This window comes from Chiloscyllium plagiosum, chromosome 14 (genome assembly GCF_004010195.1).
Source record: "Chiloscyllium plagiosum isolate BGI_BamShark_2017 chromosome 14, ASM401019v2, whole genome shotgun sequence".
Classification (NCBI taxonomy): Eukaryota; Metazoa; Chordata; class Chondrichthyes; order Orectolobiformes; family Hemiscylliidae; genus Chiloscyllium; species Chiloscyllium plagiosum.
In genome coordinates, this window is record NC_057723.1 from 56751851 (window position 1) to 56772523 (window position 20673).

The window sequence follows — 20673 nt, forward strand, 5'->3', positions numbered from 1 at the left end:
TGCATCAATCCCATTCACACAATGCAAGCTGTAAAACAACAGAATATATTTGTTAGAGAATTTTCCTTGGATACACCAATGCTTCCATGTGACGTTTAACTACAGCCATGAATAATCATTTGAAAGTGATAATCACCAGCAGTAACCAAAATGATTCACAATAGTTACTGATGATTTGGAGTGATGGTTCAATGATAAGCACAAATTATCTACATTTACCATGATATTTTATTAATATTCAAACAATAAACAGTGAACTCTTAATAGCTCAGCAGAAACTAGCATATACACTGTAAGAGTTGATGTTCATGTGCTAGAAAATATTTTGTGCTACTGTTGACAGTCTAAATAGATACTAGTTAATGCTGAATGAAAAATATGTTGTTTAGAATGACTGTTTCCCTTTAAGAATGAGGAAATCTAAAACACTTACCAATGCTACATTTGTCAAAAAATGATTAACAGGCACACATATTAATTGGGAGATTAGCTAAAAGTAACGTCATATCTATGACTAATGTATTTTTGGTAGGAGAATGACATTGGTACTCCATTAAAGCACATAACATGCACCTTTAATTAAAATATTTTGTATTAGATTTAGTAATGTATAGTATTCACAGCAACAATTCAAATCAGTCCAGATAAAATGTACTCCCTTCTAAAGTATCAGGAATAAGATAAAAATCACACAACACCAGGTTATAGTCCAACAGGTTTAACTGGAAGCACCAGGTTATAGTCAACAGGTTTAATTGGAAGACCTGATGAAGGAGCGGCGCTCCAAAAACTAGTGCTTCCAATTAAACCTGTTGGACTATAACCTGGTGTTGTGTACTTTTTAACTTTGTACACCCCAATCCAACACTGGCATCTCCAAATCAGGAATAAGATAAATATGCTTGTATTTCAACTTGATGTAAAGTTGCTGGGTAAGATGACTACCTTCATAACTTCCTTGAGCATACTGTTGGTGCCAAACACACTTAAAGCACAAGTAGGAAATGATCTCCAAAATGGAAAAATACTTATCTACATTTTATAGTTTATGACATTATTGAAGTTGATGCAAATTCTAAATAGCAATACAGACACACAAAAGAGTATTACTAGGGGATACAACTGGAGTAAACAGCCAAACATGTCCAAATATCCAATTAAAATTACTTTCTTTAAAAGGTAATAACCACTTTACAAATAATTTTTCACTGAGTCTTGCTTTCTTCATTACACAAAAAGAAGTGATGAAGATTTACCTAATAGATACATTTTTAAGCTAATTGGGTCCCATAAATGACTGCACAAAATGAATAAAGATCCAGGATCATTCAATACATGTAAAAGAAATTATACATTCGATAAACTTTCATGAAATGATTCTCTGGGTATTAACAACTATGCTATCTACAACCACCTTTATCCAATCTCTTGGAAAGGTATCAGATAGTTGTGGTGTAGAGATGGAATGACTAAAAGTAGGAATAAAATTAAATGACATTGTTCTAGTGAAATAGCCAACAGTTCATAAGATTTAATCTTAAGTCAGGATTGATTGTAGTACAAATTAAAAAAAGCAGACAGAAGTTCAAAATTTCTTGTAAAGTGAAGACTTATTTCACATAATTACATGAAGGAAGACAACTGCATAGATGGTCAGGATTTCAAATGAATAGCAATACCACTGTTAGTGCCACCATTAAATATATATTGTGTCTCAAACACAATTTTATAAAAAGAGTACAAGTAGATTTATATTGGAAACAACAGACCTGTCAACTTTAAATGTGAGCTTAAGTGTTGAGTTCATGGTAAAGTTTTAATTTACAACTAAGTGGAAAACAATGTTTAACCTTTTAATAGCACAATGTGTATTCATAAAAATTAACATATGTACATAACTGGCAAAAATGCAATGAGAATTTAAGTCAGATTTCCCTAAAATGTCAAAAAAGGTGATTTGTGGACAATAAGGACAGCAATACATTTTTCTGAGAGATCTGTTAACAAAGTTTCTTTCAGAATTAAAACTAGAATTTGAACTGAGCTAGTGCGAAGTGGTACAATTAATTACTCAGACACTTGTGAAAATGAAACATTTGCCATTTATTACACTTTTATTTTCATATAAATCAGGCACTCATTCTAAGTATTTGCCATTTCCTATGGATGTTTATAGGCTTGTTAAATTTACATTACACAGGAAAGGTGCTAAAATCTGAGTAAGTTGGTTAATAACTGGAATGTTATTCTTCACAACAAAATCTATCATTCAATTATGAAATACTGGAAAGCATCACACACAAATCATCTTGGTTGTAGTCACAATAAATATTATATGTAGAATATACCTCCAGAGTACTGATCATTTGGATTATCTGCATCTAACTAAAAAATGCACCAGTCATAAAGCGGAGTGATACTGATAATTATTGTAAAGTTTTAACTTGTCCTGTTTTAATCTGCTGTAGCACCTCACCTATCCATCAGTAGTTCCCAACAATATTGAATTTTCAACAGGTTTGTCTAAAATGGTATGTGGCATCAGTTTATATTTGAAAATCCATCTTATTAAGGCATAAACATTGAGTCACTTCTTGAACTTGCATGCATTTTGTTGCTGGGTTTGTACTTTCTGAATGGATCAATTTTACTCAGAATACACAGCATTTTACCATACATTTTAAAATCTGATTTTGAGAGCTATATTTCTTTCAGTATCCAAAACTAAATCTTGATTTTAAAAAAGTCATCCCTTTGAATATCCAAACTGGTGGTGGGAAAAATGGCAGGATCCACGTGAGACCTGCATTGTAAAAATTATTGCAATTATGCCAGAAAAAAAACATTATGAATCTGAAAATAGAACTAGACATATTCAAATTTATAAATATAGCTTTTCAGTGCTATATTTCTAACTGGAGAGTTTTACAGATCTGTTGTTTCAGAATGTATGACAAGAATAAATCAATCATTCCAAGAATACTTAACATGCTCAGTCTGTCAAAATTCCAAACAGAACATTATACATCTCTCTTTTTAAAGGTTATTTTATATATTAGCATAGATTAAAATATTTATGAAAAAGGAAGCAAGATATTACTGGCATCAAAGTACGACCATCTCTAGACTATTTAATGCCACAGAGTCCCCTGGTAAAATGTAAAGCTGCACAGCTTGCTTTCATTTTGTTACCCAAGAGTAACTATACATTTTACTAGCAGGTATAAATCAAGTATCACTGTAGCATTCTTACAGGTCAGGAGTAGCAGCAAATGGCAGGAGTACAAATGCAATGGTGACAAAGTGCAATTCTAATATTCATAAAATAAAGTGTTATCAATTAACAAGCATTTTTTTATTTACAAAGAAACACAAAAATAAGATTAACTGCACTTCTACAGCTGCCAGTAGGATGGATGTTAACATTAAGCTCTGACGTCCAACAATACCACTCAGATATCAGCACTTCACGATGACTGAACTCATTAATATGTGAAGTAACTTTTAGATCCATAACCTAACCAAAGTGACACAACTTTTCAATCCAGTTACTACTAATGAATATGAAAATAAAAGCTAAAAACTCATGTTGGTCTATTTATACTGTCCTAATTGAAAAGCTACACCAATTGAACAAATAGGATCAACAGAATTCAGATATTTAGCTTTTACAATAACTATTTTGGTTACTTAATTGAGAATACAAAAATATATAGCTTTAGAAGTACTTTTTACATCCTATCGAGAAACATTTAGAAATTTGACATGCACATTACTGCATTAAATGGAAAAAGTGGCAACTTAGGAATTTCAGAATTGGGAGGCAATATACATTTATACAATTGTACAAATTGTTAAAATCAAATTTTAGTTATTTGCCTTCAAGAGTGTACCACATACATGCATTTATCTTTTTTAATGTAACAATTACAAGCCACTATATTACACTGAAATGTTAACACACAACTACAAATAAATTACATTCTTTTGCTATGCATCTATATCTGCAGAAGACAAGAGTCCATAAACTCTTACTATTTGATTTCCTAGAAGCTTAACAATAGCTTATAGGATAAAAATCAGATAAAGTGTATTTGCATCCTCTTTCTGTGGCTATTTGGACCCACACAACCTATTTCACAGTTCTAGTAAAACCCTAACCCCAACCCTGATTACATTCAATTCTGTATCAGTGTTAGCTGTGCAAAACCTTACTTCACTGGCATTATGCCATATAGTTGCATTTGTCTTTGGTACAAAATAGTGTGCAAATATTTCTGAAAAGTACCGAAACTCATGTTTCAATAACCATCTTTATACAATACAGACTCTGTGGCATATATCTACATTGCTGAAATATTCCTATTTACATTCAAAATGGTTTAAACAGCCAAAGAGTGAAAATAAACAAATACTTTTTTAAATCCATAAAATTTACCCACTGTACATCCATTTCACCTTACATCTTTACTTTCATTTAAATACAAGGCACAGAGAATATTACTCCTTTCTCAAACTTAAATACTCACACAATGTCTGGAAAAGGCCATGTAATTTACTATATGAACTATTTAACTCATACTTAATAATACAAGAATATATAGTATATACAAAAGAAATATATAATGTTACTAATGGAAGAAAATCAGCAACAGCGGTTAACTTTAAAAATAATTACAAACTAATTTTCTTGATTTCTTGATTCAACTACTACATCCACATTTCTATGGAAACTTAACATAAGTTCCTACCAACATTTTAGAACACATCAATCCTTAGTCATTTTATAGGTAAGTGAAATTTACCTCATAGTACCTGAGCCCACATAACCATACTTATCTCATTGTGCATTTCTTTTCTAGAACTCTAACATGAGTTTTCCTTCTCCTTTTCAAGCAAGTTTAACACAACTAACAAAATGTCACTTGCTATAATGAATCAAACATTTATCACAAAAATGGCAAACATGTAACTATAGGTTGAAGTTGTTTCTGACAGAAGATATCGTGTTACACTTTTGATGTGGGTACGCGAAGACCTTCAAGACCACCTGTTGGGTCTCCTTCTCCTGTTTTTTCTAACACTTGATTGACAAAGTCAGATGTTTGTCCAGCTACTGTTGTCCCTATCAGAAAAGGAATAAAAACATAAGACTGGTAATCACTTTTAAAACAAAAATTAGATATTTTATAATCTTAACTATTACCTCTATTACATTTACATTTCAATGAGCCACTCTCGCAATGCTCGGCGCTCTGCTGCCGCCATCTTATGTGTTTTCCGGAGCCTGAGAGCGGGGCCGGGGCAGGAGCTGCCGGCCGGAGAATGCCTGGCGGATAAATGTGGCCCAAACCTGACATCCCTTTGCTGTTGATGTTAATCGTGACTGTGGCGGAGTCGGAACGGCCAGTCCCTCCTCCCTGCCTTTTATCTTAGCCTGCTGGACACACTTTCCTCATTACTGAAGAAGGGCTTATGCCCGAAACGTCGATTCTCCTGTTCCTTGGATGCTGCCTGACCTGCTGCGCTTGTCCATCAACACATTTTCAGCTACATTTCTATGAGGCAGGCTGTGTTGAATTCTCATCAACCTTCTCTGAAATTCTCATTTCAGAGTTCCAAACTGACTTGAGAACCATTTCCATGTGCTGACCCCATATGGTTGATTAAAGACATGCCAACCACTATTTTAAAATGGAGATACAATTCAAAAGTGCAGGCAGACTATCCAAGCCAAGGATCCCAATGGGATGCTCTCCAATGCTACTGGAAAGGCAGCTCTATCAGTTAAGGGGCAAGTCACCAAACTAATGACCATCAGAGAGCATTGGGCAATCTGATAGAGAGCGAGACAGAATGTCAATTATGTTTTCTAAGTTTTCAAATGACCACAGATGCAGGGGCATGCAACTGGAGGTGCAACTCCTTGCATGATGGCCAGTGACTGCAGCTCAGTGGCCATTACAAATGTTGGTGGGTGGGAAGACAGATGCAGAACTCCTTGCAGCAACAACTGCTCCCCATGCACTCCTACCACTTGGCCCATAGACTACCCTGTCTTTACACAGCATCTGAGGCGCAGGAGTATCCTGATGAATGCCTTATGCCTGAAATGTCATCTCTCCTGCTCCTCGGATACTGCTTGACCGGCAGTACTTTTCCAGCACTACATTCTTCGATTCTGATCGTCAGCACCTGAAGTCCTCATTTTATTCTCTGCTTATGTTACCAAAACAATCTGATCAGTTAATAATTTCATATCCGTAAATAAGGAATGAGAAATTCCAGTTAAACCTAACTCTGATTAAATCAGTTAATTGGCAATGAGATGTTGCAAGAAAAATATTGACACATGCAGCTATTCTCAATACTTTCTGCCAGCTGACCCATGAGATCAGTGGCTTGGTATCCGGTGATTAAAACCTTGCAGCCAGTATGTGGTCTGGGTAGCACAAGTGAGAAAGAAGATGAGAAAAGAAAATATAAAAACAAAAAGCAGCCACTTTCTTGCTAAATCGCTGTAATCTATTGAACTTTCTTTTCCTAATAGGTGACCCAGAAAAGTTTATTTTGTCTCAATGTACCAAAATTAGGAGAGCTATGGTCTGAGAAATCTATTATTGTTAGCTGTAGGGACAAAAGTTCACTCAGAAATCTACTGGTTTAAGAATCTTAAATATATTTTACACAAAATAATGAATAACTCAGTCCTCCATTGCCTGATAATACAAGATTAACAAAATAAAATATACTGGGATTACTCCTCATATGTCAACGTTTGCAACATTCCTGTGAAAAGTATAGCAGAAGCTAAAAATCAGGTAGTATATCACAAGAACGAAGAAGAGTATATAAAAATAAAAAAAAGTGGCATTCAAAAGATTAGTTTTGATTTCCTCTTTCCAAGTGATGTGATGAATTGGACTGAAGGGTTTGTTTTCATGCTGTACATCTCCATGACTCTAATGATTACGTAGTTTAAAACTTCAGAACAATACTAAAATTTGTTAGTGCGTTTAAGACATAGGGAGTAGAAGTAGGCCAGTCGTCCCATCTAAACTGCTCTGCCATTCAATGAGATCATGACTAATTTGATAATCCTGAACTAAACTTTACGCACAACCACTAATTTGGAATAAAACCATTACAATTAAAAATTCTATCTCAGCCTTGAATACACTTAATAACTAGAATCAACAACTCTCGATGGTAAAACGACCATAAATTCACTACTCTTAAAAAAGAAATTCCTCATCTCTGTTTTAAACGGGTAACTGTTTACTCTGAGATTTTGTCCACTGGTCCTAGACTCTTCCACAAAGGAAACAAGCTCTCCACATCTACCCTGTCATACCCCCTAAGAATTTTATATGTTTCAAAAGGACTCCTCTCATTCTTGTAAATTCTAAAGAGTACAAGGGTTAGCACTGCTGCCTCACAGCGCCAGTGAACCGGGTTCGATTCCTGCCTCAGGCAACAGAATGGAAACTGGGTGCTCCGGTTTCCTCCCACAATCCAAAGATGTGCAGGTCAGGTGAACTGGCCATGCTAAATTGCTCACTGTGTTAGGTGCATTAGTTAGGGGGAAGTATAGAGTAGGGAATGGGTCTGGGTGGGTTACTCTTCGGAGGGTTAGTGTGAACATGTTGGGCGTAATGGCCTGTTTCCACACTGTTGGGAATCTAACCTACTCAACCCTGTCTCCTAAGAAACACCTTCCATACCCAGGATCAACTGAAATGATTCTTCCTTCGATTGCCTTCAATACCACAATATCTTAGGTAAGTTAATTTCCTGTTGATTCCATTTAAGGTTAATATCTAAGAAACACATAGGACATTAAAAACAAATCTGGTGAATTGTTTTAGTTGAAGTAACTTACCAAGATTAATGATTGTTATAGTCTTGAAGTAAATTACTGAGAGAAACGTGGGGATGAGCAAGCAAACAGTAGGAAGTAAAAAGAAAATAATTTCTTACCGAGTGTTTCATTTAAGAGATTTTCAAGTTTTTCTAGGATGCTGCCACTTCCTTTCTCCCCCTGCCTCTGTACTCTATTTACTATTTCTTGTTTTATTGAGTTAATCACATAAAGCAGATGATCTGCAAAGAACAACATGTTATGAAAATTAGAAAATTCCAATGTAGATAAAAGCAAATGTCAGCATGACACAAACATCTGCAGCTCTGGGTAATCTTGTAATAAAATATTTGGAAAAATAGATCTTAGGGTAAAAGAGAAATACTAAATCATATTATACCAGGTAAACAACAAACACGAGGAATGCAGAAATGCAAACAAAGTATTTTTGTACATTTGACAAACTTTAGCAATGTTTGCTCCATGCTGTACACTACTTCCAGTACGTTGAAAATGTTGACAAAAATCTTGTCACTGATTTCAATTACAAGAAGTGAAAAATGCATTCAATCTTGTTTGAATTTTGTCATTCATTTAACTCTTCAATTAGCAATTGGTTATAGCTGAAACAATGCTATAGATACAGTGAAGGTTAACCAAATTTTAAACAACTTATTGCTTTTCAAGGAGACACTTTAGAACAGATATTTATGGAGAGCTGTCACTAAAGCCACTGTAAGGGCAAGCAATCAAAACTTTCTATTCGACAACAAATGTTTTAACTTAGCATTTGCAGATTAGTACAGAGGTATGGGGGGCTGTTTAGGCGGGTAGGGGTTGGAAAGAGTTATAATGGGAGTTGCAAAGGGAATCATTATAATTAACTTGCACTGAATCCTTGGTCTGCAGAAGAATGGATACAATCACATCCATGGATCTTCTGGAACAGTCAGAATAAAACATGATCATTTTATAGGTAGCTGGAATACCTATTTTAACATTTGATTTCATAAGATATATTAGAGAGAGATTTGGTTAAAGGTGTAGCTGTTTCTGAAAACATACATACTTTGAAATGTCTGCTTTGGGAGAGCAGAGGTTATTAAAATAAAGTACACTAAGATAAAAGTCTACTAATTAGTTCAACAAAATTTAAAATTGATTCCAAATTAGGCGTTCTCTGCATTTTACAGTAGCTTTCTTTATTAGCCTTTTCTCTCCAGAGGCCTATTTGTCCATTTTGAAGTGGAACTGGTCTATATTCTGCATAATTATTGATGGATACACAAAACGTCAGTCATTAATCATTTTTTTTTAAGAGTTTGAGCAGAGGGTAAAATCTGAAGGAAATGAATATAATAATTTCTTCCATCAAATGCCTCCATACAGATCAATTACTCATATGACAAAGAACAACCCCAAAATCTACAAAACTGCAAACTTTTTAGATCTCTAAAGGAGCAGAAATTGTTAGCTGTTCTATCAATGGACAATTGATTTGGTATGTTGCATCTTAATGCAACTCTGATCTGGAAATGTTATTGCTGTCTTACTGCTGAACCCTCAATGACCTGGTTCACTGTAAGAAACTACAGAGCAGGAATAGGCCATTTAGTAACTTGAATCTGTTCCACCATCTAGTCATGGCTCATTATCTAGTTCAACATATATTATCCCATATTATCGCCATATTGCTTGATGCCTAGAAACCCACCAATCCCCTTCTTGAATGTAATCAGTGAGCTTCCACAGGGTAAAGTATTCCAAAGATTCATCATTGTGTGAGTAAAGAGGTTCTTCCTCATCCCAGTTCCATTTTGATAGTCTTTATTCTGAAATTAAGTCCCCTTAATTCCAGCTCCCAGTTTTCAGGGTAAATATCTTTTTTGTACCACTTTGTACATCTCTTTATAAATTTTGCAAGCTTTACAAGGTAATCTCTCATTCTTCTAAACTCACAAGAATGATGCTTCAGTATCCTTTATCTATTTTCATAGAAGAGACCCACCAACCCAGGAAAGAGTCTGGTGAATCGCTGATCCACTCCCCCTATTGCGACTATATATCCTTGCTTAGACAAGGGGACCAGAACTGCACAAGATACTCAGTCATAGAGTCATACAGAATAGAAACAGTCTAACTTGTCTGTACCGACTAGACATCCCAATCTGACCTATTCCCATTTGCCATCACTTGGCCCATATCCCTCTAAATCCTTCCTATTCATATACACATCCAATTGCCTTTTAAATGTTGTAATTAAACCACCCTTCACCATTCTTCTGGTACCCTGCTCCATACACATTACTTTTTAAATCTTTCCCCTAATATCTTGAACCTGTCCTCTAGTTTTGGACTCTCCCATTCAAGGAAAAACACCTTGGCTATTCATCCTATCCATGCCCCTCATGATTTTGTAAACCTCTAAGGTCACCCCTCAATCTCCAATGTTCCAGGGAAAATAGCCCCAGCCTATTCACCCTCTCCCTATAACTCAGAGTCTCAGTGGGCAGCACACTGGCTCAGTGATTGGATTGCTGCTTCACAACACCAGGGACCCAGTTCAATTCCAGCCTCGGGCGACTGTCTGTGTGGAGTTTGCACATTCTCCCTGTGATTGCGTGGGTTTCCTCCAGGTGTCCAGTTTCCTCCCACAAACCAGAAAATGTGCAGGTTAGGTGAATTGGACGTGCTAAACTGCCCATCATGTTCAGGGATGTGTAGCTTAGGTGCATTAGTTAGGGGTAAATGTAGAGTAATAGGGTAGAGGAATGAGTCTGGGTGGGTTACTCTTCGAATAGTCAGTGTGAACTTGTTGGGCCATTCTGGTTTCTCTCCATGGTCCTTGCTGCTAAAGAGGTCAAGGGCTATGTCCAGCTCACTCTAATGAACTGTCCCCAAAAGCTTCCTGTGGGACAGAATTCCACAGGTTCGTAACTCTTAGTGAAGAAATTCTTTCTCATCTCAGTCCTGAATGGCTTACCTTTTATTCTTAGACTGTGATCCCTGGCTCTGGACTTTCCCAACATCAGGAACATTCTTCCCGCATCTATCCTGTCCAATCCTATCAGGATTTTATATGTTTCTCGGTGATCCCTCCCTCATTCTTCTAAATGCCCAGTTGATCCAGTCTTTCCTCATATCAGTCTTGCCATCCTGGGAATCAGTCTGGTGAACCTTCACTGGACTTCCTCAATAGCAAGAATGTCCTTCCTCAGACTAGGAGACCAAAAATGCACACAATACTCAAGGTGTGGCCTCACCAAGACCCTGTATAACTGCAGCTAGTCATCAATACTCTGATACTCAAATCTTCCAATTATGAAAGCCAGCATGTCATTAGCTTTCCTCACATCGGCTGCACTTGCATGCCAATCTTCAGTGACTGCTCCACCATGACATCCAGGTCTCGTAGCACCTCACCTTTTCCTAAATTGCTACCATAGAGATAAAAACCTGGCCTTCCAGTTTTTGCGAATGAAATGGATAACCTCACATTTATCCACATTATATTGCATTTGCCAAGTATTTGCCCACTCAGCTAGTGTGTCCAAGTCAGCTGGCAGCCTCTTAGCAACCTCCTCACAGCACACACTGCCACCCAGCTTAGAGTCATCTGCAAATTTGGAGATATGAAATTCAATTCCTCCGTCCAAATCGACAATGTACATTGTGAACAGCTGGGATCCCAGCACTGAACCTGCAGCATTCCACTGGTCACTGCCTGCCTCTCTGAAAAGGATCCATTTTTTCAAACTTTCTGAATCCTGTGTGCCATACAGTTCTATCCATGTCAACACATTACCTTCAACACCATGAGATTTAATTTTCCTTACTAATCTTGTGTGTGAAAGCTTATCAAAAGCATTTTGATAGTCCAGATACATGACACCTTGTCCACTCTACTGGTCACATCCTCAAACAATTCCAGATTTGTCAAGCATGACTTCCCTTTAGTGAATCCAAGCTGTCTAGGACTTATTCTGCCACCACTTTCTAAATGCTCCAAATAACAATAAGTTATTAAAATAAAAGGTTCCCCATTTAAAACAGAGATGAAGTAACATTTATCTAAGTTGAGTGTCTTTGGAACACTCTCCCTGAACGTAAAGCAGAAGCAGACTCTGATTTTTAAGGCAAAGGTGAATGTTTTTCTGGCAGTCATGGGATAAAAAGTTATTGGGGCAGGTATGAAAGTGGATTTGATCTGATTAAGTGGTGCAGCAAGCTTAAGGGAGTGAATGGCCTGTTCCTTGTTTGTATTTACCTACACACAAAAGTGGTCTCAGTGGTTATAATGCCAGTTTGGGACAAATTAAAAATAATAAGCAATATAATTAATAGCTACAAACAGTAATTGCAACTTTAAACAGTACCAACTTAAGGAAGGTTAACGATTAAAGGAATTATTCAGTCAAACAAATCAGTTTCATCATGCATATTATTTTATAAAAGAATAGTACAGCCTATTGAAGTGAAGAATAGTGGTTCATTTATGTAACTGTAAATGCAAAAGCAAAGTCATGTAAATGCCAGAAATCCTGATTGAAAATAGAAATTGGTGCTATTGCTCCGCAGGTCAGGCAGCATCTGCAGGCAGGCAAAGAGTTAATATTTCACGTTGGTGATCTTTGTCTGTCATGGACTAATGCTTTCATTTTTTTCCTTTCCTTATCCCTTCCAACATCAAAACAATACCACCTCTACTTTCCTGGCTTAAAAACATACACGTCTATATGTCACAACTCTGATGAAGTGCCATAGGCCTAAAACATCATTTCAGTTTTTCTCTCTCTGCAGATACTGCTTAATCTATTACATATTTACAACACTTATTCTGTTTTCATTGCATAAAACAATTATCTTACCATATTCAGTATTCAGACCCCATAGCTTTACTTTATTAGCCTCGTACTGAGCCTTTTTCTTTAAGCGACAAGCCCTGCAAATAAAAATATACAATGAGGAGATATTCTCAAATGAATCTTAATGTAACTTAACTTTGTTATCTGTGAACTTAAAAAGTCAAATTATATCACTACCAGAAAAAAGATGAGATTTCCATTTTGAGCCTTTCATATGTCACCGAGTACTCTTTCACATCTAGCCAAAGACAGAACTCAAACACAGATTTGTTGTAGGTAGTTCATTTTCAATGAACCCAATCAATTTATTTTTTTGATCAGCAACTGAAGCAGAAGGCAAAATAATGTCTAAAGATAGAGGTCTCATGGACTCCCAGAAGGCAGGTGATGAAGTTTCACATGACAGACTTGAGATAAAATTTAAACACACAGATATTATCACAAATTATTCACTTGGTTAGGTTACAGTAACAGAAAATAGAGATAACGGGCATATACTTTAAGTGGAAGGACCTGACCGTGGCATCTCCACTGTCTTCAACTGTTTTCTATATTTGTCAATAACTTAGATCATGCAATGAAAAGCCATTTATCCAACTTTCCTGGTGACACCAAGATTGGTGGCATTATAAATAGCATCGACTGAATTGTGAAATTACAAAGTGTAACATCACAGAATAAATGAGTCAGGAAATCTAGGTTCGGCTGATATCAATGCAGGCCAATTCTGCAATTATCAATTTTGGACCAAAAATGGACAGATTCAAGTAATTGTTAAATTGTCAAAGGTTAGGAATATTGAACCTCCAAAGTGATTTATGAGGTTTGTACACAGATCACTAAAACATTGTATATAGAATGGTACAGCAGTTTGAATAGAGGAAAGCAGAGTGTGACACGCAGGAACAGAGTGATTCATAGTAGCAGTTAGTGTGATTAAGTCACAGAAAACTATAAAAAATTGAAATCAATGCTGTATTAGCTCATTGCACAAAGCATTCTCAATAAGGCAGACAAATTAGTGACACAATTATAGATAAATGGGTTTAATCTACTAGCCCATGCTGAAATGTGGCTGCATGGTAACCATATTTAGTAATCAAATATCCCACAGTACTTGACATATCTAAAAGAGAGACAAAGTGGAAGAGGGAAGAGGCATTAGTGATGATAAAGGATGATATAATGACTTCTCTGAGAAAGGAGTTGGGACAACATAGAGCAGAAAATAATGATGACATAGCTTGTAGGCCCCGTAACAGTAGATAAAGTACAAGTGTATTTATCAAGAAATGGGAAGCGTGTAACACCACTAATATATTAACTTTTATCCTCCTGTACTCTGGATAAATCAAATTAGCAAAAGTAGTTTTTAAGGTCAAGTTCACAGAATCCATCCAAATAGTTTCTTCTAATAACGTGTCAAAGAAACAACCTGGCGACAGGCTACCTCAGAGACGGGATTAATAAATAGTCACACAGTAAGGAATCACCTAGGGAAGAATGATTACATGTATGAATTCAAAGGTGAAGTGCTTAAGTTCAAAACTAAAGTCTTAAACTTAAAGTCAATTCCAATTGGTATGAGAGGCAAGTTAATTAAGGTAGATTGTAAAGATGACTTAAAATACATGATAGCAGAAAAAACAATGATGATCATTTGAATAAATATTTCATAATTCTTAAATGTACATTTGCTTGAGAAATAGAAACTCCTTGAAAGAATATTAATTCCTAGCCAACTGAAGATGTTATGGATAATACTAGATAAAGAGGCTAATAATAGTTAGGACCAAACATGGGTTTTGAGAGAGATTTTACAAAATTTCTTTACATTGTGGAACGCTCTTAGTAGTTTGGAAAAAAGCAAAACAATACCTCTATGGAAAAGAAAGGGAGAAAGAAAACATTACTAACTAAGGTAACTGGCCTAGAGTTATATTTGACAGCAATATTAAGAGTATAGATTATGTAATTTGCAGGATAGATAAAGGGGATTCAGTGGATGCAGTACATTTACATTTTGAAGATATTTTAAAAAAGCACCAAAGCTTTTGTGAAAAATAAGGGTCATGGCATTGATGTCATCTATCAGCATAGAGAAAGAAGGTGGTCAAGACAGAATCAGAATGAAGGTATAACTAACATTTTCAGGTTGTCAAGCTATGTAACGAGTGGGTTGTTATCTGACCAGTGTTGGGACTCAGCACTTTTAAATATTAATGACTTCAATGCAGGGCCTGACAATAAAAAGCAGGCTCAGATATTAAGCTGCAAACTCGTTACATAAGTCATCAAGGAGATATCAAAAGAATGAATGGACAAAAAAGGTAGCAGACTGAGTACAGTGTGAGGAAATGTTGAAATTATTCATGCTGTTAGGAAGGATAGAAAAAAACCTATTTTTAAATGGCAAGTAAATGCTTTTCAGATGATTATGAGTCCTCATGCACAAAACACAAGGTGAGCATGCAGATATAGCAAAAATCAGGAAGGTAAATTGTGTATTGGTCATTATTGCAAGAGAACAGAAGTACAAGATTAAAGAAATCCAGCAAATTGTATAAAGCATTGGTAAGATTATACTTTGCAGTAGGGCACAATTGAGTTATGTCCCAAAGAAGAATATTTTTGCCTCCTGGTCCAAGAAGCATTCACCAAGATAATTTCTAGCATGAGAAGGTTGTCAATGAGGTACAACCAACCAGTCTAATTCAATGCTTTCCTGAGTTTAGAAGAATGGGAGATGCTCACATTGAAGCCTATGATTTTGAGAGGACATGACATGTTTTTCACAACTGAAAATGATCCTGAACTACCTGACTTAGTCTAAATATTGAGGCATTGACCATTCAGGTCAAAGACAAGAAGATCTTTCAAAGGACTGTCATTTTTAGAATTCTCGACCCAGACTTGAAAGCTCATCATTAATGTATACAAGGCTGAGATTTGAAGATTTTTAGAACAAAATCAGGGACTATGAGAATCAGAAAGAAAACTGAAGTCAAGGTAAAGATCAGCCAATATCCTCTGAACAGCAAAGCAGGTTCAAGGGGTTGCATGGTCTAATCCTAACCCTTTCACTTTGCCCATTTCTTATCTTATATATCATAGCAGTCAGACTTTAAAAATAATCAATAAAATTAATGGCAGATTAGCCTCTATAAGTAGAGGGCTCAAATATGAAAGGGGCAAAGTTGTGTTATAAATGCACACAACTAATGGTAAAACACTGAACAGGTCGATGAACAGCACCTTAAAAATTATATATTGACCTTGGGTCAAACAAAGTGCAAAAACAGCAGAATGTTACAACACATCTAAGAAGAGATTATGTGGAATGCTTAATTACTAATTTGAAATCCCTGGAAAATAGGAAATTGATGGAGGATTTGATTTGTTTTGATTGAATTTTATTTATAAAAGGAATTAATTTGTTGATGGAGGAAAACGTTCCCATTCATAGGAGTGTCCGGGTCAGGACATAACTTTAAAAGTCAGGAGAGAAGAAACATTTAATATGAACAGCAACAGAAGTGTGGAGTTTACATCCACAAAAAGCAGACATTAATAGCTGTGGACATGAATTTAAATCTTAAACCATTAGATTCTTCCCAGTCAAGGATATTAAGGGATATGGAGTAAAGGCGGTTGGATAAGTGAGGATGTAATTCAACCATATTTTTGCAGGATAATGGGATAGGTTCAAGGGGTTAACTAGCAGGCTAGTTAACTAACTAACAAACATTCTCATTTTCCTTACAATTGCCTTCAATTGTCATCTGTGGTTCAATTAAGTAGCAAACTCACCTCTAAGTGTCATGTTCCCAGATTCAAGCCGTGTCATAGGACTTGATCATAAAAATCAAGGTTGACACTCAATGCAATACTATAGGAGTCTTATACTGTTGGAAGTGCCATCTTTTGGATGAGACGATAAACTAAGGCCCCATCTACGCGGTTGGGTGAATATATAAAAAAACCTACTGCACAATTTTGAAGAACAGGAGGAAATTCGTTCTTGCTGTTTTGGACAATATCTATTTCTCAACTAACAATACAAAGAAACACGATCTTATCATTATCGTATCATTGTTTTGAAGGGTTTGCTGAACATAAAGCAATTACTGTGCTTCCTAAACTACAACAGCAACTGCTTTTCAAAAAAGTACTTCTTGAAAATACTTTGTGATGTCCAGAAGACAAGCAAACTGCCAAAACAGTGCAGGTCTAACATTTTCAATGTTTTCTAATAGGGTGAGGGAAATCACCTTGGTTCACCTTATTCTTTCCTAAGCAGTAATCGGTCTTTAAAATGCTTGCACTTAATAATGTGAACAGAATCAGTGACAGTTGAAATGCTGTATTTCTTCTCTAATTTGCTAAATAACAAGTCAAAGCTCTCTGTCTAGATTCATACAGAAAATATCCACTGAAGAGGATTGACATCTTCAGAAAAAAATTGAGAAAGTTTGAGAAGTTTTAAATGCCTACTTCACACATAATGCACTACAAGATCAAATACTGACTGAAAACAAAAATGAGTCTAATTGAAAACAGCTACAATTTTGCAATGTTGTATGAACTTTTATCCCATTTCATTTGTCTCAGCAAAATCAACTCCCAACAGATTGTTCAACCCAACAAAATGGTTAGCTATTAACATGTTAATAAGCAGAAGTTTTATCACTGAAAGTCAGGTAAAGCATGCAAACATACAATATAAAACAAAAATACTTTTTCAACAAAACTTAATCTCCTTGGAATAAAGATCACTACTCACCTTTAGATAATGTAGTCATCATTTTCTGAAAAGGTACACTCCACATCCCAAGGGTAGGTAGCCTATTCAACTGGGGGGAAAAAAAAATAAAAAAAAAATTACAGGGCTGTGCCTCCGCTACTACTGCGTGAAGTTCACCAACACTCCTGGCAGAGAACAGAGTTAGGAACAAAGTCCTTTTGACAGCAGCTTTAAATCTACAGTAGCCATAGGCTTAAAAGGGGCTGGGGTGTTGCTGTGAGGTTGCATCAGGTGATACAGCACAAAGATCCCATGCTTTGATTAAGCATTTAATTGGGGTCTTAATGTGGGGAGAAAATTCAAGGAATAGCTTTCCAAAGAGTTTCCTTCCACTGGGGAATGACAGGTAGAGATAGCTTAGACTTCCGTGAAGTTGTGCTGAAATCCTTTATGTAGCAATTCCAGGGCGAAACAAACATTTAGGCTATCACTAGAAAGGACCAAATCTAAAGATCAGAGGTAAAAAGTTAATAGCCTAAACAGATTGCAAAATGCCAAAAGTTGAAAGATGTTACAGCACGATTCTGTCACTGGCAATTTAAGTTTCTTGAAAGAAGAGCCGTCGAAAATAAGTTTTAGTTCATTTATCATTGACAAAGAAAAGCTAAACTGCATTTACACGATGGTTGTCACAGCTTAGGTCTTGAAATGCAAGTATTTGAAAGATAAACTGGTGAGCCAAAGATGGCTCTGAAATGTCAAAAAGCTACAGCAGCGTTCTTATGGCCTTCATCAGCACTTTGGGGGAGGGCAATGGGAAAATGCAGGTGGATGAGGAGACGTTGATGAGATGGTGCAGTAAAGAAATAAACTTGAAGGCTTTCTTGACCAAGTCTGATGTCACCTGTAGGGCAGTATGAAGGAACAAACCAGAATTTAACAGTAAACCGATCTGAACTACTAAAATTCCAAGCTTGAGTTCAGCTGCATATGCTGTATCATGTAATAACAGCATATTCACCATCATTGCATTTAATGGCATGGAACTCTAACAAGTAGGTTGATTGTTCGTAATTTCAATCTTGTGTACAAAGTAAGATATTGGTTGTTTTCCTTTGAGAAGTATCAAGGTAGGCCTAGCTACGTGCATTATGAAGTGAAATGACTGTATGGCACGTAGCCTACGATCACATTAACCCATATTGTCTCTTGATGAACATCCATATGCAGTATCAAAAATGAAGCTTAGCCTATGCTTTGAAAGAAGATCATGGGACTTCAAAATCATTTCTATTATTTCACATGTTCAGCAAAACCATTTTTCCTCTTTTTATCTCCACTTGGACTGCTTCAGTAAGATCATAGGAAGACATAACAATCTACACAGTGGATAGATGGGTCTAATCCCAAAGACATTAGATTATCCACAAATAGTCAACTGAATAGGAATAAGTTTCAGGTAATTTTGCCTTTCTATAAAAAGTTTTGGTATGGTGCCAGAAGATGAAGTTCCAAGTAGAAGACAAACCCAGACTGCTAGAAATGCTGAACACAGCATAGCACTATTGGCATTGTTTTATGAATCAAGGAAAAGCAAAAGGACAATGATTGCAATTCTTCTGTCTGGGCTAAAGAAAAACACAACGCTGAGCTACTATAAAGAGGGGAATCCCGAAGTAGCAAATGTCTTCATCGTCTGTCAGAATGTCTCAGTTTAATTCCAGATGCTTCTTGAATGAACACTGAATAGCCTCTTGCAAAGGCTAAATGTATAAATTATCTTGAATCTTTTAAATATTAATCACCAGCAGCTTAAGTAATAGTTGTGTCTGTAGCAATCCAAAATGATGCCCTGTGGAAGAATATAGAGTTTGATAGCAATCCATGAAGATGCTCTGTGAAAGAATATAATTACCATGTTGCATGGTTGCATGTTAGCATGCTTTTTGAATGATGACAAGTGTAATGACTATCTCAATTTTTGTTTCTAAAGGAACTTTTTTTGGCTGAAGATATCATACATAGGTTCAAATGCCTCTGCCCTTGTGAAAAGTAGGAGAAATAAAGAAATACATTTCTGTCACTCAACTGTCTGTACAGATTTGACTTTGGACATAAATGCATTTTTTCAATTGTTGAGAGCTCAAGTTGCAACACATCTTTTCAACTTTGGTGTTCAATGTAAAATTATTGCTCTTTGAAATGGCACAATGCACCTTATGGTTTTCCAGAAACGTACAAGTGAGCTTGCTTCAGACTAAATCAGATCAAGTCAGGAGATGTGACAACACAACCAAGACCCTGACATCACTGGAGGAGAGAAGCAATGAAAGGGTTTGCGAACTCATTCTTCTTGTGAAGATTATAGATGCCTGAGTGAAGTCACTGAAAACAGAAGCCTTCAAATCAGTCATTGTTGCTCAAGTGTTTGTACAGATTTCCCACTGGACCTAAAGCCACAGACTGACATTGATAACTTACCTGCTATGAATTTCTCCTTTCTATTTCCATAAGATTTTAATTGTTTAACAGTGTCAAATTTGGAATGCCTATGAACATTCCTAAAAGCATGCATCAGAAGAAAACAACTTCTTCAGCATTGGAATAGCCCAACATAGGTAATCAAATTCCAAATTAAGTAGTGAAAAATAACATGTCCTATATCCAGCGTTCTGCAATGATGTGGAATAGTATCAGATGAAACTGTTTAAAGGCAACCCTGTGTTGTCAGCATGTCAAGTACACACGTTTCCTTCACTGCTTGGAAACTGTACAGGCTTTCTTCGGTGATCACATGAACCTCAAGGCCAGAACAAGTATCACACATCAATACATTTGTGAACCTATAATCCAGGTCTGAAATTGTCACTGAGGAAACGTCATTTGAGCAGTTATAGAAAAAGCTAGTAAAAGACTCAGGAACACATTCTTCACAGAAACTTGCAGGTTTGAAATGAAGGTCTAGTTTCGCTTTTATCTTCAGAAGAAAATGAGACAGATATGTCAAATGAGAAAACCAGTTGATTGAGGAGTACTCTGATGCAGTTAATCTGAATGATATAACTTCTTTGATACTGGTCTGTATTTTAGATGAATGATGACGCTGTAAACTCTTTGGTTTACCCTACTACTGAAACACAAGAGTTCATATATTGTGTCATCAAGACAGCACTGGATGCCACATATATATTGCTTGCTGATGG

The 20673-nt window shown here is 36.1% G+C and overlaps 1 protein-coding gene across 3 annotated transcripts in view; it reads right to left on the reverse strand.

Annotated features, from left to right (window-relative positions):
- Window positions 1-820: 820 nt before the first annotated feature.
- The window catches only part of crebrf (creb3 regulatory factor), a 74889-nt gene continuing 55036 nt past the window's right edge, over window positions 821-20673 (reverse strand). For 2 of the 3 annotated variants that reach the window (XM_043703846.1, XM_043703847.1), the window contains 3 exons: window positions 12730-12803; window positions 7981-8103; window positions 821-5125 (listed from right to left, as the gene is read on the reverse strand). In XM_043703846.1, the coding sequence (XP_043559781.1) occupies window positions 5010-5125; window positions 7981-8103; window positions 12730-12803 (313 nt within the window). In that variant the 3' untranslated portion in view covers window positions 821-5009. Of the gene's footprint in view, window positions 5126-7980; window positions 8104-12729; window positions 12804-17509; window positions 17580-20673 lie in introns of those variants that run through there. The other variant, XR_006313640.1, reaches the window with a different exon arrangement.